At 39.6% G+C, this 20,237-nt stretch overlaps 1 protein-coding gene across 16 annotated transcripts in view; it reads left to right on the top strand.

The window, feature by feature from the left end:
- The first annotated feature begins 875 nt into the window (after positions 1–875).
- The window catches only part of LOC117997000 (inter-alpha-trypsin inhibitor heavy chain H4-like), a 33,366-nt gene continuing 14,004 nt past the window's right edge, over positions 876–20,237 (top strand). For 8 of the 16 annotated variants that reach the window (XM_069498183.1, XM_069498182.1, XM_069498185.1 and 5 more), the window contains exons 1-16: positions 876–1,064; positions 7,481–7,606; positions 7,853–8,049; positions 9,025–9,135; positions 9,541–9,794; positions 10,582–10,685; positions 11,418–11,558; positions 12,122–12,322; positions 12,742–12,907; positions 13,565–13,720; positions 14,058–14,195; positions 14,511–14,677; positions 15,151–15,297; positions 15,436–15,609; positions 16,901–16,988; positions 19,787–19,906. In XM_069498183.1, the coding sequence (XP_069354284.1) occupies positions 7,490–7,606; positions 7,853–8,049; positions 9,025–9,135; positions 9,541–9,794; positions 10,582–10,685; positions 11,418–11,558; positions 12,122–12,322; positions 12,742–12,907; positions 13,565–13,720; positions 14,058–14,195; positions 14,511–14,677; positions 15,151–15,297; positions 15,436–15,609; positions 16,901–16,988; positions 19,787–19,906 (2,281 nt within the window). In that variant the 5' untranslated portion in view covers positions 876–1,064; positions 7,481–7,489. The other 8 variants (XM_069498187.1, XM_034985164.2, XM_069498193.1 and 5 more) reach the window with 5 other exon arrangements.

Below are 20,237 nucleotides of genomic sequence, written 5' to 3' on the forward strand. Positions count from 1 at the left end.
ACACGAGGCAAGTAGTAACTTAATAGATAGATACTGAAGCCAATAGAATATACTTACTTAAAATAATGAAATGTAGAGCAGAGATAATTTAAGTATTGGAATTATCGCTGATGATTGTGAATTTTGATCTAGAGTGCTTTTCAAAAGGCCATTTGTTAAAATACTTAACTAATAATTTGAAAGCAACAATAAAAACCGGCCAAGTGCGTGGCGAGCCACGCGCAGTGTAGGGTTCCGTAGTCACAATCCTCGAAAAACAGATATAACTCCTTAACCTGTGAACCCTACTTAGCCATGATAGTTTTCCTTTAAAATTGATTATATATACTATTGCTGTGAATTTTTTCACGTTCCTATATACCTACTACCATTTGGCTGATAGAGGGGGGGACACTTGACTCTAATAAAAATTAACACTTTAAAACATCATATTTTACAAACGGATCTAGTTATCAAAAAATTATGTTGCCAGACCCACAGTATTTTTAAAAGACCTATTCAACGATACCCCACACTATGGGGTAAACGAGAAAAAAAAAGTTCATCCCCACTTACATGTAGGGGAGCTACCCTAAAAAATATATTTATCCAAATTTTATTTCACCACTTTGTCGGCGTGATTAATATTTATACCCATGAGATGTCTCTGAGATTAACCGAGGACGGACGGATGGACAGACAGACAGACGGACGGATATGGCGAAACTATAAGGGTTCCTTGTTACTACGGAACCCTAAAAAGAGTCTGGTGACTGCTAATGTTCGTTTTCTCGTTCGAGTGAAGTTACGAGCATCAGCTAGTGTAAGTTATATGTGGCTTGCGCTGTGGAAAGCCCAGTCGTTAAAAACAAACAAGTATAGAGTTCATATGGGTAGATATAAACACATAGTCGTCATATCCCCAGCAACAAGTTCCGCGCGGTCCGACGGAGGGGACACACGTCTGACGGAGACCATTAGCCTCTGTTATTCAGTTATTTACCTTCCACCAGGCAGTGGATGCAGAACGTGCCAGAGCATAAGTGGAAATTGCTGCAATCATCTCGTTGAGCGTAAACAAACCAGTGAGTATCTACCGCATTGACCATTCATTACGTTTTATGTAACACCAATGACCAAGCCGGCCGGCGATGTCTTTATTGGAATACTGTTAAGTTGTTTACCATGATGTAGGTAGGTACTTAGTTACCTACTTACCTACCTGCATCACCGGCTATATAATATAAAACTTAGGTATACACGTGCTATTAAGCTTAATGAACTGTTACTATGCGTTTCAAATACCTAATAAGACCATCACAATGACTTGTAGTACCTACACATAGATGTCATTGAATCATAGATATCTAGGTAGGTACATAATTTAATTTTTAACACTAGCAATTAAATATTGCTTGATTTGAATTGTACCTACTGCTTTTATTTTAAAGAGGACCGACAAAAATATAGTAAAAACTAGCTTATGCCCGCGACTTCATCCGCGTGGACTAAGGAAACAAACCCCTATTTTTCTCAATTACAATAATATTATGTTGAATTTTCAAAAATCCTTTCTTACCTACGTCATAATAGCTATCTGTTCCGTCCAGTAGTTTGAGCTGAGTTGCTATAAGTCCCGCAAATTGCTAATGCGTGTGGCCGCCATTTTAGTGGCGTCAGCACTAGAGTGAAGTTTTGAGCTGATGGATATATTATATCAACTGGTATTTTCCTAATTAGCGCTTCCCATAGGCTGACGTCAAAATGACGTCATTTCGATGTTAATGAGACATGGTTCCAGCGCAATAGCAGTTTGGGGGCTTATAGATAATTCAGTCAGTCACCTTTTCCTTTTATACTTACTTATATTATTTAGATTAAGCTTAAAAAACTGGCCAAATGGCCAAATCAGCTAGTTAATAAATAGCCTCAGCCCTCAATAGCTCAACCGGTGAAGGAGTGGACTGAAAGCCGAAAGGTCGACGGTTCAAACCCCGCCCGTTGCACTATTGTCGTAGTTGGAGAGGTAAAGGGAATATTAGTCATTTAACATGGCTAATATTCTTAAAAAAAAAAAAGTTGCCTTGGTGCATTGCCTATTGGTGCAAATAAAAGTAAAATGATCTCGAGGTATGTACTATGTAGGTATAATATATCAACTGGTATTTTCCAAATAAGCGCTTCCCATCGTCACGATTTATCAGAGGGGATCGCTGACTCAAAGTTAAGGTGGCCACTTTGAGCACACCTTTCCTAATCAGACGCTATTCTGTTATAAATAAATGTACCTACCCAATTACTTAAATACTTTTTACTCGTACTTTTTATATCGTAGCTAAGTAAGTATTTATTACTCCTAGAGAATCTAAATCTTCTCTACATTATATTAAAACTTGTCCTCACTGACTGATCTACCAACACAGCCTAAACTGCTGGGGTTAGAAACTTGACTTTTTTGGATATTCGACCCCGGGCTTATTAAATACGGGATTGAAGGTTTTTGAAAGTCAAAATTTAAAGTTCTAGTCTTCAAAATTATTGGTAGGTATTTGAACTTTCGATAAAGGTGCGTATATTTTAGAATTTTTGGGAATTCCAACTTCTCACTGCTTTCAAAAATACCACTCCAGCGAAACCAGTTTGCGTGTCATAAAAAAGCTGTTTACATATTGTTACCCATCTAGGAAAATATGTCTGTGATAACATAATAATTACTTAATATGCAAAATCTCGGGGCTTTAAACTCCTAAAATAGCTGTTAATAATGATGTCTATTCCATAGCAACGACATGGCGCTTCGCAGTCGCAGAACACACATTAGTTGTTGGTTTAGTGGACTGGACATTTAAAATCTCACACTATTACACACTCTCACATAATAATAATGAAATAATAGTGAACACCTATTACTAGCTTCTAGTCATTTAATTTTAAGATTATGTAGATCAATTTAAGCTGTTGGTTTTCCAATAAAAATAAAAATAAAATAATAAGTTTCTAATAGTCTTTCTCGTAGGCATCGTAGGTCTGAAAGCTATGCTATCCTTTTCCAGTAGGATTAAGAAAAAATCGTAAACCAGACAGCATTAGATACTCTTCGACTTATCTATTCAATTCAGTTTAGTTGGAGATTAGTGGTACCTAAGTAGGTACAACCAATAACCCAATTGGGTTTAATTTGAAATTAACAATCTGATAACAGTCGGTTGCATAAGAAACTGGGCGTAAGGCGCAGGGTGTAAGGACGTAAGGAAGATTAGGCAAAACAAAACTTTTTTCCGATTTGTGTGCAGTGTCGAATTCTGGGGAACTTTTGGTGCATAGGTTCTATCATAATATAGGTACGTTAGATATAGTTTCAGGACGGAAGCCAGAGTTTGTCTATCTTCGACGTCATCTCGACCGCAGGACGCTACTTATAGGTCGTTTGACCAGATTTCTACACTCCACGACCTTGTTCTCCTCCTGCAATTGATTTTTGATGTCATCTGTCCATCTAGTGGAAGGGTATAATCAACATTCTGGTGCAGGATCGGACCAGCACCTTATGGGACTCTAACGTCCATCGGTGTATCCCGTCTATTGCTACTTTAGCTTTGCGTCATATAGGCTAGGTACCTACGTCAGGTAATTGTATAAGTACCTACCTACCTATTTTAATGTTAGATGATGCCATATCGATCCCAGTATTAGCATTCTAAGACGCGGTTCGATGGTAGGCGATTTTGAACATATTGTGAAAAGTAAAGTTTAAGATTTCAGTGGGAAAGGCATTCTGAACCAGTGGTAGATGCATTTGACGATTCAAAAGTACTTGTGAAATTTTAATTGAACAATAAATATTATTATTTTATTTTTATTCAGTCGCTCGTGTTTCCTGGCACCCGGCACTTGCTTCATAGTTTTTCAACCACGCATACCTATAATGATGTTTAATACTTATCCAAGTTTTTTTAGTAGTGTTGACACCTTTTATATATAACAAATCAATCAATCAATCAATCAGCCTATTTGCGTCCACTGCTGGACATAGGCCTTCCCAAGAGCACGCCACCACACACGATCCTCCGCCTTCCTCACCCACCTATTTCAAGGCCAACAGTCAGTGTCCACGTCTCAGCGCCATACGTCATCACAGGTAGGACACACTCATTAAAGACTTTCGTCTTTAGGCTTTGGGATATCGACGAATTGAAGACTTGACGCAATTTACCAATATGAACAATACAAATATGAACGTGTTATGCATAATGCAACGGTAGTTTTATAACATGTTACATGACTGGACGCACCTAGATTTAGGTAGGTAGGTATAACATTAATTTACGCCATAGAATTTACCTTCACTTTGCAACGGTTGATTCAATTTACTTAGTTTCTGAATGGACGGTAATTTTCTGGGTATCGTTCTGGTATTTGGTTCAGGGTATTTACTATTTACCTATATTCGTTATAAGTATAAATATCCATAACGAATATAGGTAAATATCCTACGTATTTATCTACTTATGTATATAATATGCAAATACAGACAAAATGACCGTGAAAATAAATATTGGCTAATGGCGAACAATGGCTACCTACTAGTAGAAGTCCATCATTTCGTCTCGGTCTGCTTCAAACTATACACCGGTTTTTATTATTTACTAGCTGATGCCCGCGACTTTGTCCGCGTGGAATTAGGTTTTTTTTAATCCCGTAGGAACCTTTTTATTTTCCGGGATAAAAAGTAGCCTATGTCACTCTCCAGGTCTTTATCTATACCCATGCAAAAAATCACGTCAATCCGTTGCACCGTTGCGACGTGATTGAAGGACAAACCAAAAAACCAATAAATCAACAAACAAACACACTTTCGTATTTATAATAAGGGTACTGATAATAAGGGTACTATCAATCTTGTACCTATATTAAGTAACTAGCCTGTGCTCGCGACTTCGTCCGCGTGGACTACACAAATTTCAAACCCCATCACCCCCTTAGGGGTTGAATTTTCAAAAATCTTTTCTTAGCGGATGCCTACATCAAAGTAGCTATCTGAATGCCAAATTTCAGCCCGATCTGTCCAGTAGTTTGAGCTGTGCGTTGATAGATCAGTCAGTCAGTCAGTCAGTCACCTTTTCCTTTTATATATTTATTAAGTAATTAATAGTTACACATTGCATAGAGCTCAAAAAGTAAAATTTGTCGTCGGTACAGTTCCTTCTTTTACAAACTATACACGCTTACGCGCGCGTGACCACTGCTGCAGTGCATCAGTTTCCGTTGCGTTTTCTTTGTTTCTACTGCTAAGAAAAGTACGACAGGTCAAAATGGCAATCCCCCGCGCAGCCCCTGCGCTAACCCGGTGCGGACAAGCGCGGGTGACGTGCGTTTGTGCGGGGCGTCCCCCGCGCGGACTATACAATTTGCCATTGTTCATCCAATTTATAGGTAGGTACTTAGGTAGATCTGTTATTAGTTAGTACGGCTTTTAATATTGTATTTAATCAAATTATGATGTTAATAAAAGAAAATTACCCACCTATACTGTTGAAAAATATTTACATTTTATCAAAAATCCAAAGTTGGTACTAATCATCAACATAAATAGCAATGTTATCTGGATTGACCTTTATGCTTTAACCCATTCAATCATCATTCATACATCAAAGAAACAGTAGACATACCGATACGTCGATTTATCTAGGTACCTACCTATTTTTTCTCTACATCCATGATCCATCCAGAACGGAATGACCGAGGAGAACCAGCAAGAAACTCTGCGATACATTTGATTTGATATACTTTTATTTTTCTCTTGAATTTCGAACTATGTCAGGGAGAGCTTTGCTTGGAGAATGGAGTTTCTCTACGTGATCAAATTAGGAATGATGAGATTCGTAGGAGAACTAGAGTAACCGACAAAGCTCAACGGGTTGCAAATCTGAAGTGGCAAGGGGCAGGGCACATAAGTTCGAAAAACCGATAAACGTTGCACAGACGTCATCAAACGAATCGCATTAGCCGCTGGATGTAGGCAGCTCAAGACCGCGGCGTGTAGAAGTCTCTACAAGAGACCAGACCTGCGCGGATCCAGCACTCAAAAAAGGTTGCGGCCAAAGTCACCCGAAGATCGACCAAATGCGAATCGGAGCATAAACTCGCTCATGATCGATATATCATATAGCGCATTCCTACAAAGGAGACGTTTACAGAATATATTATCGCCCTAACCAAGATTTTGTATTTGCAGTGTATAAGTTCCACGTTAGATTATATTATGGATGTTAGATTATATTATTATTGCTGAGTGCGATCTACGATTGGTTATAATCATAGATCGCACTAAGAAAGAATTTGCAGAAATTTGCATTGCATCATTCCATGATGCCGGGGTGGATCGCCTAGTTTATAAACGAATCCTATTTAAGTAGGACATATTATTATTATAAAAGATTCCGACGAATTGAGAACCTCCTCCTTTTTTTAAAGTCGGTTAAAAATACCAAAGATGGCTTTTCGCAACAGGAAAACTAAGAACATTAAGAAAAAAACATTTGAGTTTATAAGATGATTTTCCTTTCGAGCTTTTTGTAGAATAATTTAAAGGTTAAGTATGATAAATGCTGTACCAGGCACGGTTTCGTATAGGTACAAATCAATCAAGGTTTTTACAAAAATAAAATTAATTCTTTTGAATTAATTTTACTTTTGTATAGACCTACGTATTGAATTGTACTACGTATGTAATAAGAATAACTCATGACTTTTCTTCAGCAACTTGAAATAATTATTATTAAAGTTATGGAGTTTCTAAACGCGGCTTTCTGTATTATTATACCTATACCTACCAGTACTAAAAATAGTACGGTGAGCATGTGATAAGCGTTCAAGCGTAACAAACAATAGGAGAGGTCGACGAGCGCAAGACTGCCTGGAGGTAGAGCTCTAAAAAGCTGGTCTTCGAGCCTTAATGCTCATCCTCCAGGCAGAGTCGCGGGCTACGCCTTCGTAAGAAAACTTAATAATAAAAATTCCACCGAAATTCTAGAATAACGGCTTTGTTGAAATTGTCCCACGATGATAAGGATCCACGTTCGGGTAACGTTTAGTAATCGGGACCTCGTCTTCGTCGGCGAAGATGTATATGTGTGGATCGTTGGATCTTGGAATAAGAGTGAATAGGCATCTTCTAGGTAAACGCGTCCCATCTTAGGCCACATCATCACTTTCCATCAGGTGTGATTGTGGTCAAGCGTTTACCTATAATGAATTTAAAAAATGTGCAGTGATAAAAAAACTCGAGAGAGTTAGCGAGATTGAGGAATCTGAAGCGACATCTATTTAATTTTATCGTTAAAATATTTAAAGTTACGTCGCTACGTGCGATAGCTGAGTGTAGATCCATCGTATGTGTTCAAACTTCAAAAAGCGTCATCTAGTGTTTGTACAATTGTACATAGCATCTATCGATTAAGAATTGATATTGTGAGGAAAATAAAACATGGATTTGTTTCAGATAATCATAATGAAACCCCGGTGGCCGTTGATTGCGCTGTGCATAAGTGTACTGGTAGCCAGCGCTCCTTCCGCCGCGTTCCCCACTAAAGATGAATATGTAGTGATTGCTGATAATAATCAAAAGGTACGTTCTACAGTATACTATTGGTTATTTTAGTTTATTTAGGGAAAATAGTTGTAGTTGTTGTTTATATTATAAAGACGTGCACATCAGCACATAGGCAATATCTACAATCAATCCTGTCTCGAAAGTGACTTATCCTTTTTAGGTAAGTAAGTAGTAGGTAGCAGTAGTTCACCCAAAGTGGGACTCAGGGAAGATACGTGTCCGTTAGATTGTCAGCAATTTTATTATTATTTCATTTCGCAGAGTACTACACCTGTTGATACAACAGAGAAGCCGCGTGCGCCTATAAAATTGACAGAGATGCGCGTGCACTCCGAGGTAGCACTGCGCTACGCGCGCACTTCTGTGATCACCCACGTGCACAACCCCGACGCGCGGCCGCAGGAGGTCACCTTCCGTATGCTGCTGCCCGACACCGCCTTCATCAGTGGCTTTACTATGTAAGTTATATCTATCAAATTGACGGAGATGCGAATGTGCTCCGAGGTAGAGCTGCGCTACGTGCGTATCTCTGTGCTCACCCACGTGCACAACCCCGACGCGCGGCCACAGGATGTCACCTTCCGCATGCTGCTGCCCGTTACCGCCTTCATCAGTGGCTTTACTATGTAAGTTATGTCTATCAAATTGACGGAGATGCGGATGTGCTCCAAGGTAGAGCTGCGCTACGTACGCATCTCAGTGCTCACCCACGTGCACAACCCTGACGCGCGGCCACAGGATGTCATGCTGCTGCCCGATACCGCCTTCATCAGAGGCTTTACTATGTAAGTATGTAACTTTCCTTTCTATTATATAGATATGGAATTTATTGTGATGCCCGTGTAGAACAGACCCGTGTCATAATAACGTTCGAAACCAATCCCAAATCATTTGTTACATCAGTATTGATTCAAATTGGGACTTAAGGTTCGTACGCACCTGAGCGGCGCGGCGCGGCGCTTCAGTCCGACTGCAGAACGCGTCACCTCAGGCCGCTCGACGGTGCCTACCGCACTACAACTTCAGTACGCGGCACCTCGCGTCACTTGCGCGTCACTTTTATACCCGTTCGCGTACGAGCGCGAAGCGCCGTGCCGCGCCGCTGGGTATGTCGCACTAGCGTCACTGCACTGCGCGTCGCTTCGCTGCGCTTCAAAATATTCTCTCCAGCCGTGCCGCGCGGCAACGCGCGGTGAAGCGCTGTGCAGCGCCGCTCTAGTGCGATATGCGCCATACAAAATGATAGAAATGATATTTTGACGCTCTGTGCCGCGACGTGCAGCTCGCTGAAGCGCCGCGCCGCGCCGCTCAGGTGCGTACGAACCTTTATGATTGCACTACCGAATAAAATGGTAGACTTCATTACAAGTTTTCCTTCGCTTTACATTTCAGCAGGCATTTTTAGAAAATTATTTTGTTGTTTGTGATTTTAGGATTCTAAGTGGAAAGGCCTACAAAGCGTATGTGAAAGAAAAAGAAGAAGCTAAACAAATTTATTCTCAAGCGGTATCGCAGGGCCTCGGCGCTGCTCACATCGCTACAAAGTAAGTAAACTTTACTTAGATACCTTTAATATTTATTTACCACTAAGACTCCATGGCCCCAGGGTTTCACAATGAGTTAGGTAAGGTCCGTAACATCCCGGCAAGCTGAGATTAAGACCGATGTGTCAATGTACCAAAAAATTAGAGCTTCGTAGCGTAGGTGATACCCGTGACTTGAGAAATATCAGGACTAAGAAATGAACTCGTAAAAAACTTCAGTGAAATCGAAGGACTGTTTGAACATCTGTCGTGTAGTAAGTAGACAACGAAACAATATCATTCATCCAAGATCTAGGCACTAACTATTTGGTAATGATTTGGTATTTCTACCTCATTTGTCATGTTATGTGGTTTATCAAACGCGCTGTATAAGGAAAATAAAAATCTGTTGATGAATTTAAACAGAGCTCGCGACTCCAACCACTTCACGGTGTCAACCAATGTGGAAGGCAACACTACAGCAGTCTTCGACTTGAGATACGAAGAGTTTCTGGTCCGTCGGAACGGATTGTACAATCATGCCATTAATTTGCATCCTGGTTCGTTTGTGCCCAAAATGGAAGTCGTGGTGCATATCAAAGAATCACAGAAGATCACCGAATTGCGGGTTCCCGAAGTGAGAACCGGCAACGAAGTTGATGCGACGGAGAAAGACGCACGTAAGTACTATGTTAATTTTAGTCGGATAAGCCCGATTAGTTTCGAACCCGTCCTTATTCAATGGGCCTCTCCTCGCGACGAGGCGCCCAGAAGACTGCGAGAATGCACGCTGTGAGGGGCACTGAGGTTGGGAGGAAGGTGGCATCTAGAATCTAGATTCTAGATCATCCCCCGACATGCGGAGCCTTAGTTGCGATGTTGTATTGTACTTATAAAACAGGTCGTGACCACGATTCATGCAACTGAGTCGAAATATCGGCAGATAAAAATCGCCAAATTAATCGTGGTATGTACCCGTTTTATACAATACAATAATGGTGTCCTGTTTCAAGGATTATGGTATTGTCTTGAGGCCTTAGATAAGGACACTGTATATATCTGTTTACGTTCGAAACTATGTCGGGCACTAAGTCAAAAGTCAAATAAATTATTTAAAATACTTAGGTAATAAATTGCACTTTTTGATGGTCGGTTGTTGGATTTGTAAGATATACCTAGTGGTGATATTTATGACTCTCACGTGAGTTAAGCCGTCATACATATTTTATACTATGTTCAGTTAAACTTTTATTATGCTTCCTTTACCATAGCCTTTAGGTGTCTAATCCGGACGAGTTGTCTAGACTGCCGCGCTATTGCTTCGTCAATCAAACTTTCGCTACCTGCACTGTAGAAAAGTGTACGCATATTCAAGGCAAGGCACATTGCCTCCACTGTCGTTCGAACTTACTTCACCTGACGCTTACTGTCTGTAACTCAAAGTAATTACTATTATACCATTTACAGAAAACTCCAAAGCTGTTATTCAAAAAAGTACTAACGAAAAAGAAGCAACCGTCACGTTTACTCCCGATCTGGCAGAACAGAGCAGGCTCGCTCAAATATACGCGGTATGCGTTTTTTAATCTATGCTTTAAGGGGACTCAGTTCAGTGCTTTCTTCATACAAACGTAGGAGGGAAATTACAAAAATATTCAATATTGTACGCACAAAACTAAGAATTATATTGATTTATCTCGTCATTATCTAGGTTTATTGATATATAAAACATTGAAAAAAATATTGATTTAAAAGTAACGAGGCTCAAAAGATTCCTATTTTAACACTAAATTAATGACAACTTTGGGCGTAAATAAATCTGCCCCCCAATTGTGTAAGAATAACCATTTCATGGCTATCGCAATCGTCAAGAATTCTGCCCTTTGATTGGCTGTGAAAAAATGTAAACAGCGAATCAACCAATCAAAGGGCAGAATTTCTTGACGATTGCGATAGCCATGAAATGGTTATTCTTACACAATTGGGGGGCAGATTAGGGATATAAAAATTCTAAAACAATTTATCATTAGACGTAGTTTATTTATTCATTAGTTAAAATAACTTTACTTTGCAAACATAAATTCAGCAGTTTTGTCTTAAAAATACTTTTCCTAAGCCCTTTTCGCGCGCTTGATTTCGGTGAAAATCATCAAACCTCTCAACTTTCTCATACAATGTCAAGTGAAAAGCAAACATGTTACCCACGTGCGCTGCCAATTTCGGTCAAGCGTCCTGCGTCACCTTAAGTAGAAGAATTTTAAGCCAAAGTATAGGATCTTTAAACCAACACATGAAATTTTCAGGATAAAACCAAGCAAAAAAGTTCATCGGATAAGTACATTGGATATAGTAGCGTGGAGGAAGAAAGCGATGATGACGTTACAGTGCTTGGGCAGTTCGTAGTACAATATGACGTTGAGCGAACCAACAACGGTGAAATTTTGGTATGTATCTTCTTTCTATGCTCCTGGTACTTACTTAACCTTTTGTACTTACGAGTAAATTCTATTCCATAATTTAGCCAGTATCTAAGTCAGCCTTCACTTGTACATTCTAAAACAGATTTTTATTTATTTTTATGCATCATAGTTTTTGAATTAGGTATCGTGCAAAATGTCGAAAAATACGACTGTTGTACGGAACCCTCGTTGTGCGAGCCTGACTCGCACTTGGCCGGTTTTTTATTTTATTGTACATGACTGGCCAAAAAAGGAGCGTATAATGTTTTCAGGGTTCATGTAGATATGTTATGTGTGAGTTTATTTATTCCACCATAACTCCCAAATGCCTGAATAGATTCAAATGCATGAGGTATTGTTAAAATCGTTACATCATCCCGAGTGAGACTGGCTATAAATTAATTAAAAAAATCAGATGTGATTTTTTTACTTTCCAGAACATAATAGTACGTTTAGTACTAAGTACTTAGTACGTTTTTAGTTCGTTTTTGGCAGATCAGTCGTTCTTTCTTTTCACTAGAAATCATGTGACCGTGATTATGTTTCAGGTAAACGATGGGTATTTCGTACACTTCATGGCCCCGACGTCCCTCCCGCCACTGAGCAAGTACGTGGTGTTCGTGCTTGACACATCAGGATCCATGATGGGCCGCAAAGTCGAGCAGCTGCGTAGCGCCATGGAGGCCATACTGTCCGACCTCAAACCAAATGACTACTTCAGCATCGTCGAATTCAACTCTGATGTTAAGGTAATTTGTTACATCTGGTGACAGAAGGGCTGCCTCATGTCCAGCGCGGAAATGCAGCCATGAACCAGTATTCTAGGCACCATGCCACGCGGGCAAAAGTATAGTAATTAAATACATAAGGCTAGCTTTAAGTTTTATTGTAATTTTTTCAATTAAAAAAAAGTTGTTATTGATGTTGGGATTTCCGCCTCAGGAGATGACTGATGAAGCAGTGTCTAAGGTGGAACGCACCTGCCTAGAAGATGCCTGTTTCACGGTGATAGCAAAGTGATTAAGACCTCGTATTTGGAAGGTTGGGGGCTCGATCCCGGACACGCTCATCTAACTTTTCTAAGCTATAAGCAGTTAAATATCACGTGCGCCGATGTTCCAAATTCTGGAGCTGTGAAGCTAGATTTTCAAGAGCTGCTTGTTAACAGGTTCACGAGCTGAAGGAAGCTGATGAGGAACCGGCACCAGCTCATACGCACTACTCGTATTTCAACACACGTAATACTCCCGTCACATTGGTACCTCCGTCACCCGCCACGGCCGAAAACATTGCCAAGGCAAAAGTTATTGTGTCCAGACTCAATGCATCTGGAGGTAAGGTACCTTGTTATACTAAATTAGTTGACTAGAATGAATGAAAATGTATGCATTGTCATGTACGAGTATATATTATTGTTCAAATTCTACATTCAACTGATCTACACTGGTCGCCATCGATTTGCTGTACCCGTTGAGGAATTCCATCCTCCAGTTCCGAAACTATATTTGTCAGATCTTCACTCGAAACGTACCTACCTGCTGGTACAACTTTTGTATAAAAAATTAATTGTCAAAATTGGTAAATATTAGAATTGGATAACTAATGGATAACTATCTCGAACGATCCCTATTGTTTTTAGGATTCCGTACCTACCTAAAAAGGAAAAAAGGACCCTTATACACTTCGTTGTCTGTCTGTCTGTCTATCGTGTCTGTCATTCTTGATAGTCATCAAAATGACGTCATTTTGACGTCAGCCGAAATAAATAAATAGACCATCAGCAAAATTTTTGTACTGGTTGCTCGAAACTAAAATGGCGGCCACGCGCATTATGCGGGACTTATACCCATATCGCTAATAATGCTTTCTCCGATTAAAATTTTCAAAATGCATTTAATGTACAGAAATAGTCCAGTTATAATTTTATTAAAAAGTAGATTGATACAATCCCGAGGATTTTTGATTGAAATATTATTTTTACGTATACACAGGTACTAACATCTACAGCGCGCTTGAAGTGGCCTTCAATCTTGTTAGAAAGGGTACTCAAAATGAAAATGAAACAAATCTGTCGAGTACAGTTGCCACTACAACCGATGGTGTTAATACTACTGTTGCAACAACTAAGAAGACACAGAAAATAGAGAGTAAGTAAACCTTCTCATGTTCTGTCCCAAAAGTTTGTCCAGTCTACAACTGGATCTTCTTCCAATCTCGCCACAACAGATCCCCTATCCCACTTTTTAAACCAGTTAATTCAGCGCGCTAATGTCGTATTTTTATGGCAAGATAAGCTTGCGCTAGACGACAAGCATGCAATAAAAAGCAATGATGAGGTCTAGGTAGAAGCACGCTTGCCTAGATGTCTAGCGTTTAAAACTGCGGGCTAAAAGCGATTTAAGGTAAGTATTATCTAACTTAAGTAAAGATATGCCCATTAGATAGAAGTGTTTTGTGGAAAAAAAATTTTGTGAAACTTTCCAGAAGATTTGGAGCCCATCGTCATCTTCTTGACGGACGGCGATCCGACCGTTGGTGAAACCAGCATTGCTCGCATCCTTTCCTTCATGACTGAAAAGAACTCTGGTGATAAACGGGCGTGCCTGTATTCGCTCGCTTTTGGTAAGTGTATTGATGACACCATTAATCGGATAGTTTAAGTATCCAAATTTCCGTTAGGAAGAATTTTTTTCACAAATGACTCAGAAAAAATAATATTTCTTTATAGTTTGTCACACGGTAACGAATCGATGGATCGATAATATTATGGCATAATCTTGCGTTAGTGTTTAGTTATTGCCCTAGCAAGAACTAAAGCAATCTCGCAGTATTTAAATTACTATTGTATAGATTCTTCTTCGTTGCTGTATTCCACTTCCACACATCTGAAATGCTAATACATTTCATAAACTGACGTATTATTTATTATACTCGTAGGTGAAGATGCGGACCGCACGTTCCTGCGCAAGCTGTCGTTGCGCAACGAGGGCTTCATGCGGCACATCTACGAGGCGGCTGACGCGGCGCTGCAGCTTCACGACTTCTACCGACAGGTGTCCTCGCCGCTCCTCTCCCACGTGCAGTTCCTGTACCCTGAGAAACAGGTAACAGTTAACACCCAATTAGAAGGCTTACGCGGAGGAAGCTCCTCAACTCTATTGGAAAAGCGTTTTTGCTCAACGTTTCTGACACTAACCGTATGGAACATGCATCCGGCATCATTAGAGAAAAACCGTGAGGTATCATGGAACATCTAAGCGATACTGTACTCATAGCCTCAATAGCTCAACGGTTAAGGAGCGGACTGAAATCCAAAAGGTCGACGGTTCACAGTACACCCCACGCGTTGCACTATTCTGGTACGTATTCCTAGCACAAGCTTTACGCTTAGTTGAAAGGGAATGGGGAATAGTAGTCATAATTACTGTAGCTAATTGGTATTCTTTAAAAAAATACTATCGGCGTTTTACTCAATGAATATGATTCGATTATTTGTATAAGTTTTTGGGATTTAGGTCCCCATCTCAGACTATCCGTTTAGGCGTAGATGAATTAATTCAGCATAACTTTTTTTCAGATAAAAGAAGGTTCTTTGAGTCGTAACAAGTTCCGCACAATCAACGCGGGCTCGGAGGTGGCAATCGTGGGTCAGGTCGCGGATGACGTCACGGAGATTACGCCGCAAGTACACGCCTTTTGCGGGAACGATGATGGCATTGGCAGAGTAAGTATCGGGACTTCTGGAAGGAATGCAAGTTTTATTGTTAGTGGTTATTAGGTCCAATCTTTTCTAAGTCAAAGTATTTGGATTGTTGCGCTACTACAGGAGAGGCAATTTCGGTAATTTTTGATTTGGTTACAGAAACGTTACGAAGTATCTCAAAAAGTACTCGTACCTAAAACGAAGGATGAGCATTTGCCGCTAGAGCGGCTATGGGCCTACCTCACAATCAAGCAGCTGCTGGACAAGCGCGACGCGACAGACGACACGACAGACGACAGCGCTGAAAAGAAGGCTCTGGCTATTGCACTTAAGGTGTGTTACGGACTATTTTTGTTCTAACTGCCTCGTTGGTCTAGTTAGCATGTTAAACGCGGACGGCTCCCGGGTTTGATTCCCGAGTCGAGCCAAAAATATAGTATTGAGAATTTCTTAACGAAAACCCCTAGGTACAAAAAACATTTATAATAAAGAGAAAAAGAAAGTAAAAGTGGACAGGGAAGCACTTATCTCTATGAGAGATCTCTACCAGTGACACTTGGCAGTGCGAGAGGTTGTAGAGGGAGTAAGAATAGTTAGTTAAAAAATATTCATGAAAAGAACATAATATATACTATGGGGATAGATGTATTAGGTTTTTCTGTTAAGAAATTCTTAATACTAGCTCGCAGTTAGGAAGTTGGCGGTGTGTCGCTCCGTGCCTTGGAGAGCAAGTAAAGCCGTCGGTCCCGCGCCTATCTCTCTCCGGTCGTGTCGGATTTCCGTCCTATCGAGTTGTGAGAGTGAGGGATAGAGAGTGCACCTGTGTTTGCGCTTTTGTACTATAATATTTCCAGCTCAGGTGGTTAATCTCTATGAAACTTGGTCGCTTGTTCTGACTTTTGACCCGACAGGAAATATTGTACATTGACCTTTAGATAGAGATCGCAGTTTCGTAAAACGTTGTCTCTGTTGTTGAGACCGACAAACCGTCACATAGGTGTGAGTGACAGAGACAATGCTCTACGAAGCCGAAACCTCTAAAGGTCGATGTACAATATTTCTTACCGGCTACTATAGGTTCTTAATAAAATTCTGTAGTAGACTCCAAAATATGTAGGTAGGTACACCACCCATCCGCTCCCTAGTTTGCTGGCTATGAGTAAAGCGGCTATATATACGTACCGCTCGACTCGAGCAGATCCGTCCGTCCTCAACAGCTGTTGGAGCAGTCCTTGCCCACTGTTCGTTGGCCGCTCTGAGCGGTCGTGAGTCACGACTACTCGGACAGTCATGTGTGAGAGCAAAATATAGATTCTATGTAGTTCGCTACGTAGTCGCACTTTGAAGCGGCCAATCATTACTGCTTCTCGAGCTGCCAGTATAAATGTCCGCTCTTAACGTTTCCTCATAAGACGGAAAGTCTAGGGTTTAAATTTACAAATTTAGTAAATTTACTGCTTCTTGAGCTGCCAGTATATATGTCCGCTCTTAACGTTTCCTCATAAGACGGAAAGCTCTAGGGTTTAAATTTACAAATTTAGTTTTCTTCCATGTTATGGCTGTATTTATCGCTTACAATCTTTTGGAAAATACGATTCAATCAATACCTTGTTTTTTTTTTTAGTACGAGTTCGTAACACCTCTAACGTCGTTAGTAGTAGTCAAGCCAGAAGAAACCAAAGCGGTTGATGTTGAATCGGTTGATAAGACATGTAAGTACACATACAAGTATAAGTAAAAATTTTAGCAAGTTAATAAATAATGTTGTTGTAGAAGTAAGACATTTTGGTACAATAGATTTATATTTAAAATTTAATTATTAGATATATTAGCTATAAATGGCAAAAAAAATTCGAAAGCAACTTCGAAAAATAAGTAATTCACGTGAGAACTTATTTTGAGAAAATTGCGGGTGGTATGAAAAAATATGTTGCGTTTGCTGTGGAAGCGTTGTAGGCGCTTCAACATCCTCCCCTCCGTGGAAAGCGCAGCTTTCAACTTTCTGGATCATCACAGGTAAGTAGTGGCCACAAAGTTTTACAAATGGTCTTCTGAAGGTGCCCTTGGATACTTCAGCAACGCGTGATACTCCATCTGAGCCAGGAAATAATTAATAATCGTGAAACTCTTCCAAGCTTCCAGCATAGTGGTGGTAAGTTGTCCTCTATTAGAAGTACTAGATCTCCTTCTTTTAGTTTGCTGAATTTGTTCTCCACTTAGATCGCTGCTGAATGTATTCCTTTTGCCATCGCTACCAGAAGTGCTGGCAAATTCATTCGAGTCTTTCATAATGTCGAAGGCGGTTTGGATTATTATCTTGTAGCTGAGGTGACGGCAACGAAGTAAGTGACCGCCCTATCAAAAAGTGCCACGGAGTTAGGGAGAGGTAGTCGGTAGGATTGAATGTCAAGGGATGTCTACTATTTAAAAATGCTTCAACTTGAGTGAATAATGTTCCTAATTCTTAAAAAAATTATGGTTGTTACCCATGACGCGACGGATGTGGTATTTAGCGGATTTGACACCAACCTCAAAAATGCCACCAAAGTGAGGACAATACGTGGGTGAGAATATGTATTTAATGTTTTCGTCAGTTGCAGAGTCAATGATAGTTTGTTTATTAGCTTTTCAAAAGTAGCCTATTTCCTTGGCTGCCCCGATAAAAATTTTCCGTTATCGCAAAATATTTCCGCAGGTTTGCCACGTCTAGACATAAATCGACGTAGCGTAGAGATATAGAATGGTCCAGCAAAGTCTATTCCCACGGTTTTAAATGGAAAATCTGGTAAAATTATTTGGATGGGCAAGTTACCCATCAATCAATTTTTTGTAGCCACAGAGATTGCAATAGCATTTTAGGTAAATGACACATGGACTTATCAAACCCATTGGATCAAAAATTTTGAATGTGAATGACAAAATTAAACGTTTGGTCACCTTTGATGATTTGTCAGGGATCTGAAATAATATCTGGAGTTTGTTATTCCCCGGAGTCCACCCAAGTCCTAAAGTGGTGGTGGAGGAACTAATACTTTTTCTTCTGGATTTATGGCATTCAAAATTGATTTCGAATTGGATCGATATTTTCTAAGGTTGAAGCATCCAGATTTAAGAGTATTGGATACCGAATTTTGAATGTGTATTAGTTCGTCCTCGGTGTTAGCTCCGGTGCTTAATAAGATCATCAACATAGAAATCGTTTTTAATTATTGTTTCAATTGATTTGTCTGTATATGGCCCTTAATTGACGTTCTTTTTGTGAGTAGGCTCTTTAAATCGCCTTTGTCGTTAGAAGTTTTGTATGTTACTCGACCATTTTCAATAAAGCAAAACTAATAAATAGAATAATAATAAATTCTCACGCTCCTCGTATAGTGTCTTTGGTGACCCGGCAAGCGCAGCTCAGCCACATATAGATATAGATATCTACTCTTGTGGCTCAGCTCTGTTGAATGCGCTGTGTAGCTCGTGCCCGCCACGCCATATCGCGTCGTGAGTAGGTATTCCAGTCAATCTGAAATAGTCGGCACATTGACCTTAAGTACGAATTCCAGTACAATAGCAAAGGAGTTTTAATAGGTAAGGTAAAGGTACTAATCTTGGCTAGATATATATTATGCTAAAACTACAATGATAAAACTAACAAACAGTTTGAAATTTTACTCTTTAGGTAACGATTAATAGATATATCGAGTTTAATTTCACAATATCTAGTTATTTAGAACACTTACTGTCTATAAAAAGGCCTCTGGCGCGAAATAACAATGACAATAAAATAGGATGCAATCGTTATGATGATGACGTACTTTGATTTAAAACTGTTTTATATTGCACTAATAAAGATATTATTTCACTGATCGGTGCTGACTTCAGCGCTGGTGTCCTCCCATACCAAAAATACGATCACCTTCCCGGCTTGAGCTGCTCTGACCGATGTTGCAATAGGTAGCTAGATCGTCGAGTAGCCGCCAAGTTGTAATTCTCGATTGTTTTTCGTCGAATCCTTTTGTTTACTGGTTCGTATTGATAAAAACATGAAAATGCGTGGATGACAAAAAATAAAAGATGAAAGATGATGCGTCATTAACAAAACCAAACACAGGACTATTTATTAAAACGTCAAAAAAGAAAGATACAAAAATATACAAAAATTGAATGAAAAATATGTTGCGTTTGCTGTGGAAGCGTTGTAGGCGCTTCAACATTTTGATAAATTAATATTTTATTTTAATTTTATTTTATTTTATTCATTCTAGTAATCAACAGCGTTACCTACAGATAATATAATTTTACATTAACCACAAATTGATTCCTTTACTTGTGCTTTAAGACCTATCTATTCTACCAAATTTCATGATTCTAGATCAACGGAAAGTACCCTATATTTAGGTTTTCTTGATAGAAACAACGGACAGATGGACATACAGGCAGACAGACAACAAAGTGATCCTATAAGTGTTCCTTTTTTCCTAAAAATAAACTAATGTGGTATCTGCTTTCTCATTTTTAGCAAGCGACTCTTCAACCGCTTACTTGCCCATTATGGGACTTTCAGCGTCACGGCCAAATAATGCCTACTTGACTTCAAACCATGCTTCCGCTGGAGCCAGTGGTTTTGCTTTGCTGCCAGGTAAAAAATATGTTATATTATACATCTGCGGCATGTTAATTATGCGGCTTATATTTTGATCTTCATTAATTACAAATTAAAATAGGGACAAGATATGCTGTCGGTAGTTAAAAAGTCTGAAAATATTCACTTCAGTCACTAGACCTAAAGTTTGTCTTACTACTAAGAAAGCCAACGTAAACACTACCTATATCCCACGAATAGGGTAGTAATAAAATGAAGTGATAACTTAGTTTTTCAATCGTGCCTAATAGGCGGGAACTAACATGCCTTTCTCATATTATTTAAGCATCGAGTAAGGTGCATGAAATATCATTTTTGAGTGGAAAGA

Source organism: Maniola hyperantus, chromosome 4 (assembly GCF_902806685.2).
Source record: "Maniola hyperantus chromosome 4, iAphHyp1.2, whole genome shotgun sequence".
NCBI classification, from domain to species: Eukaryota; Metazoa; Arthropoda; class Insecta; order Lepidoptera; family Nymphalidae; genus Maniola; species Maniola hyperantus.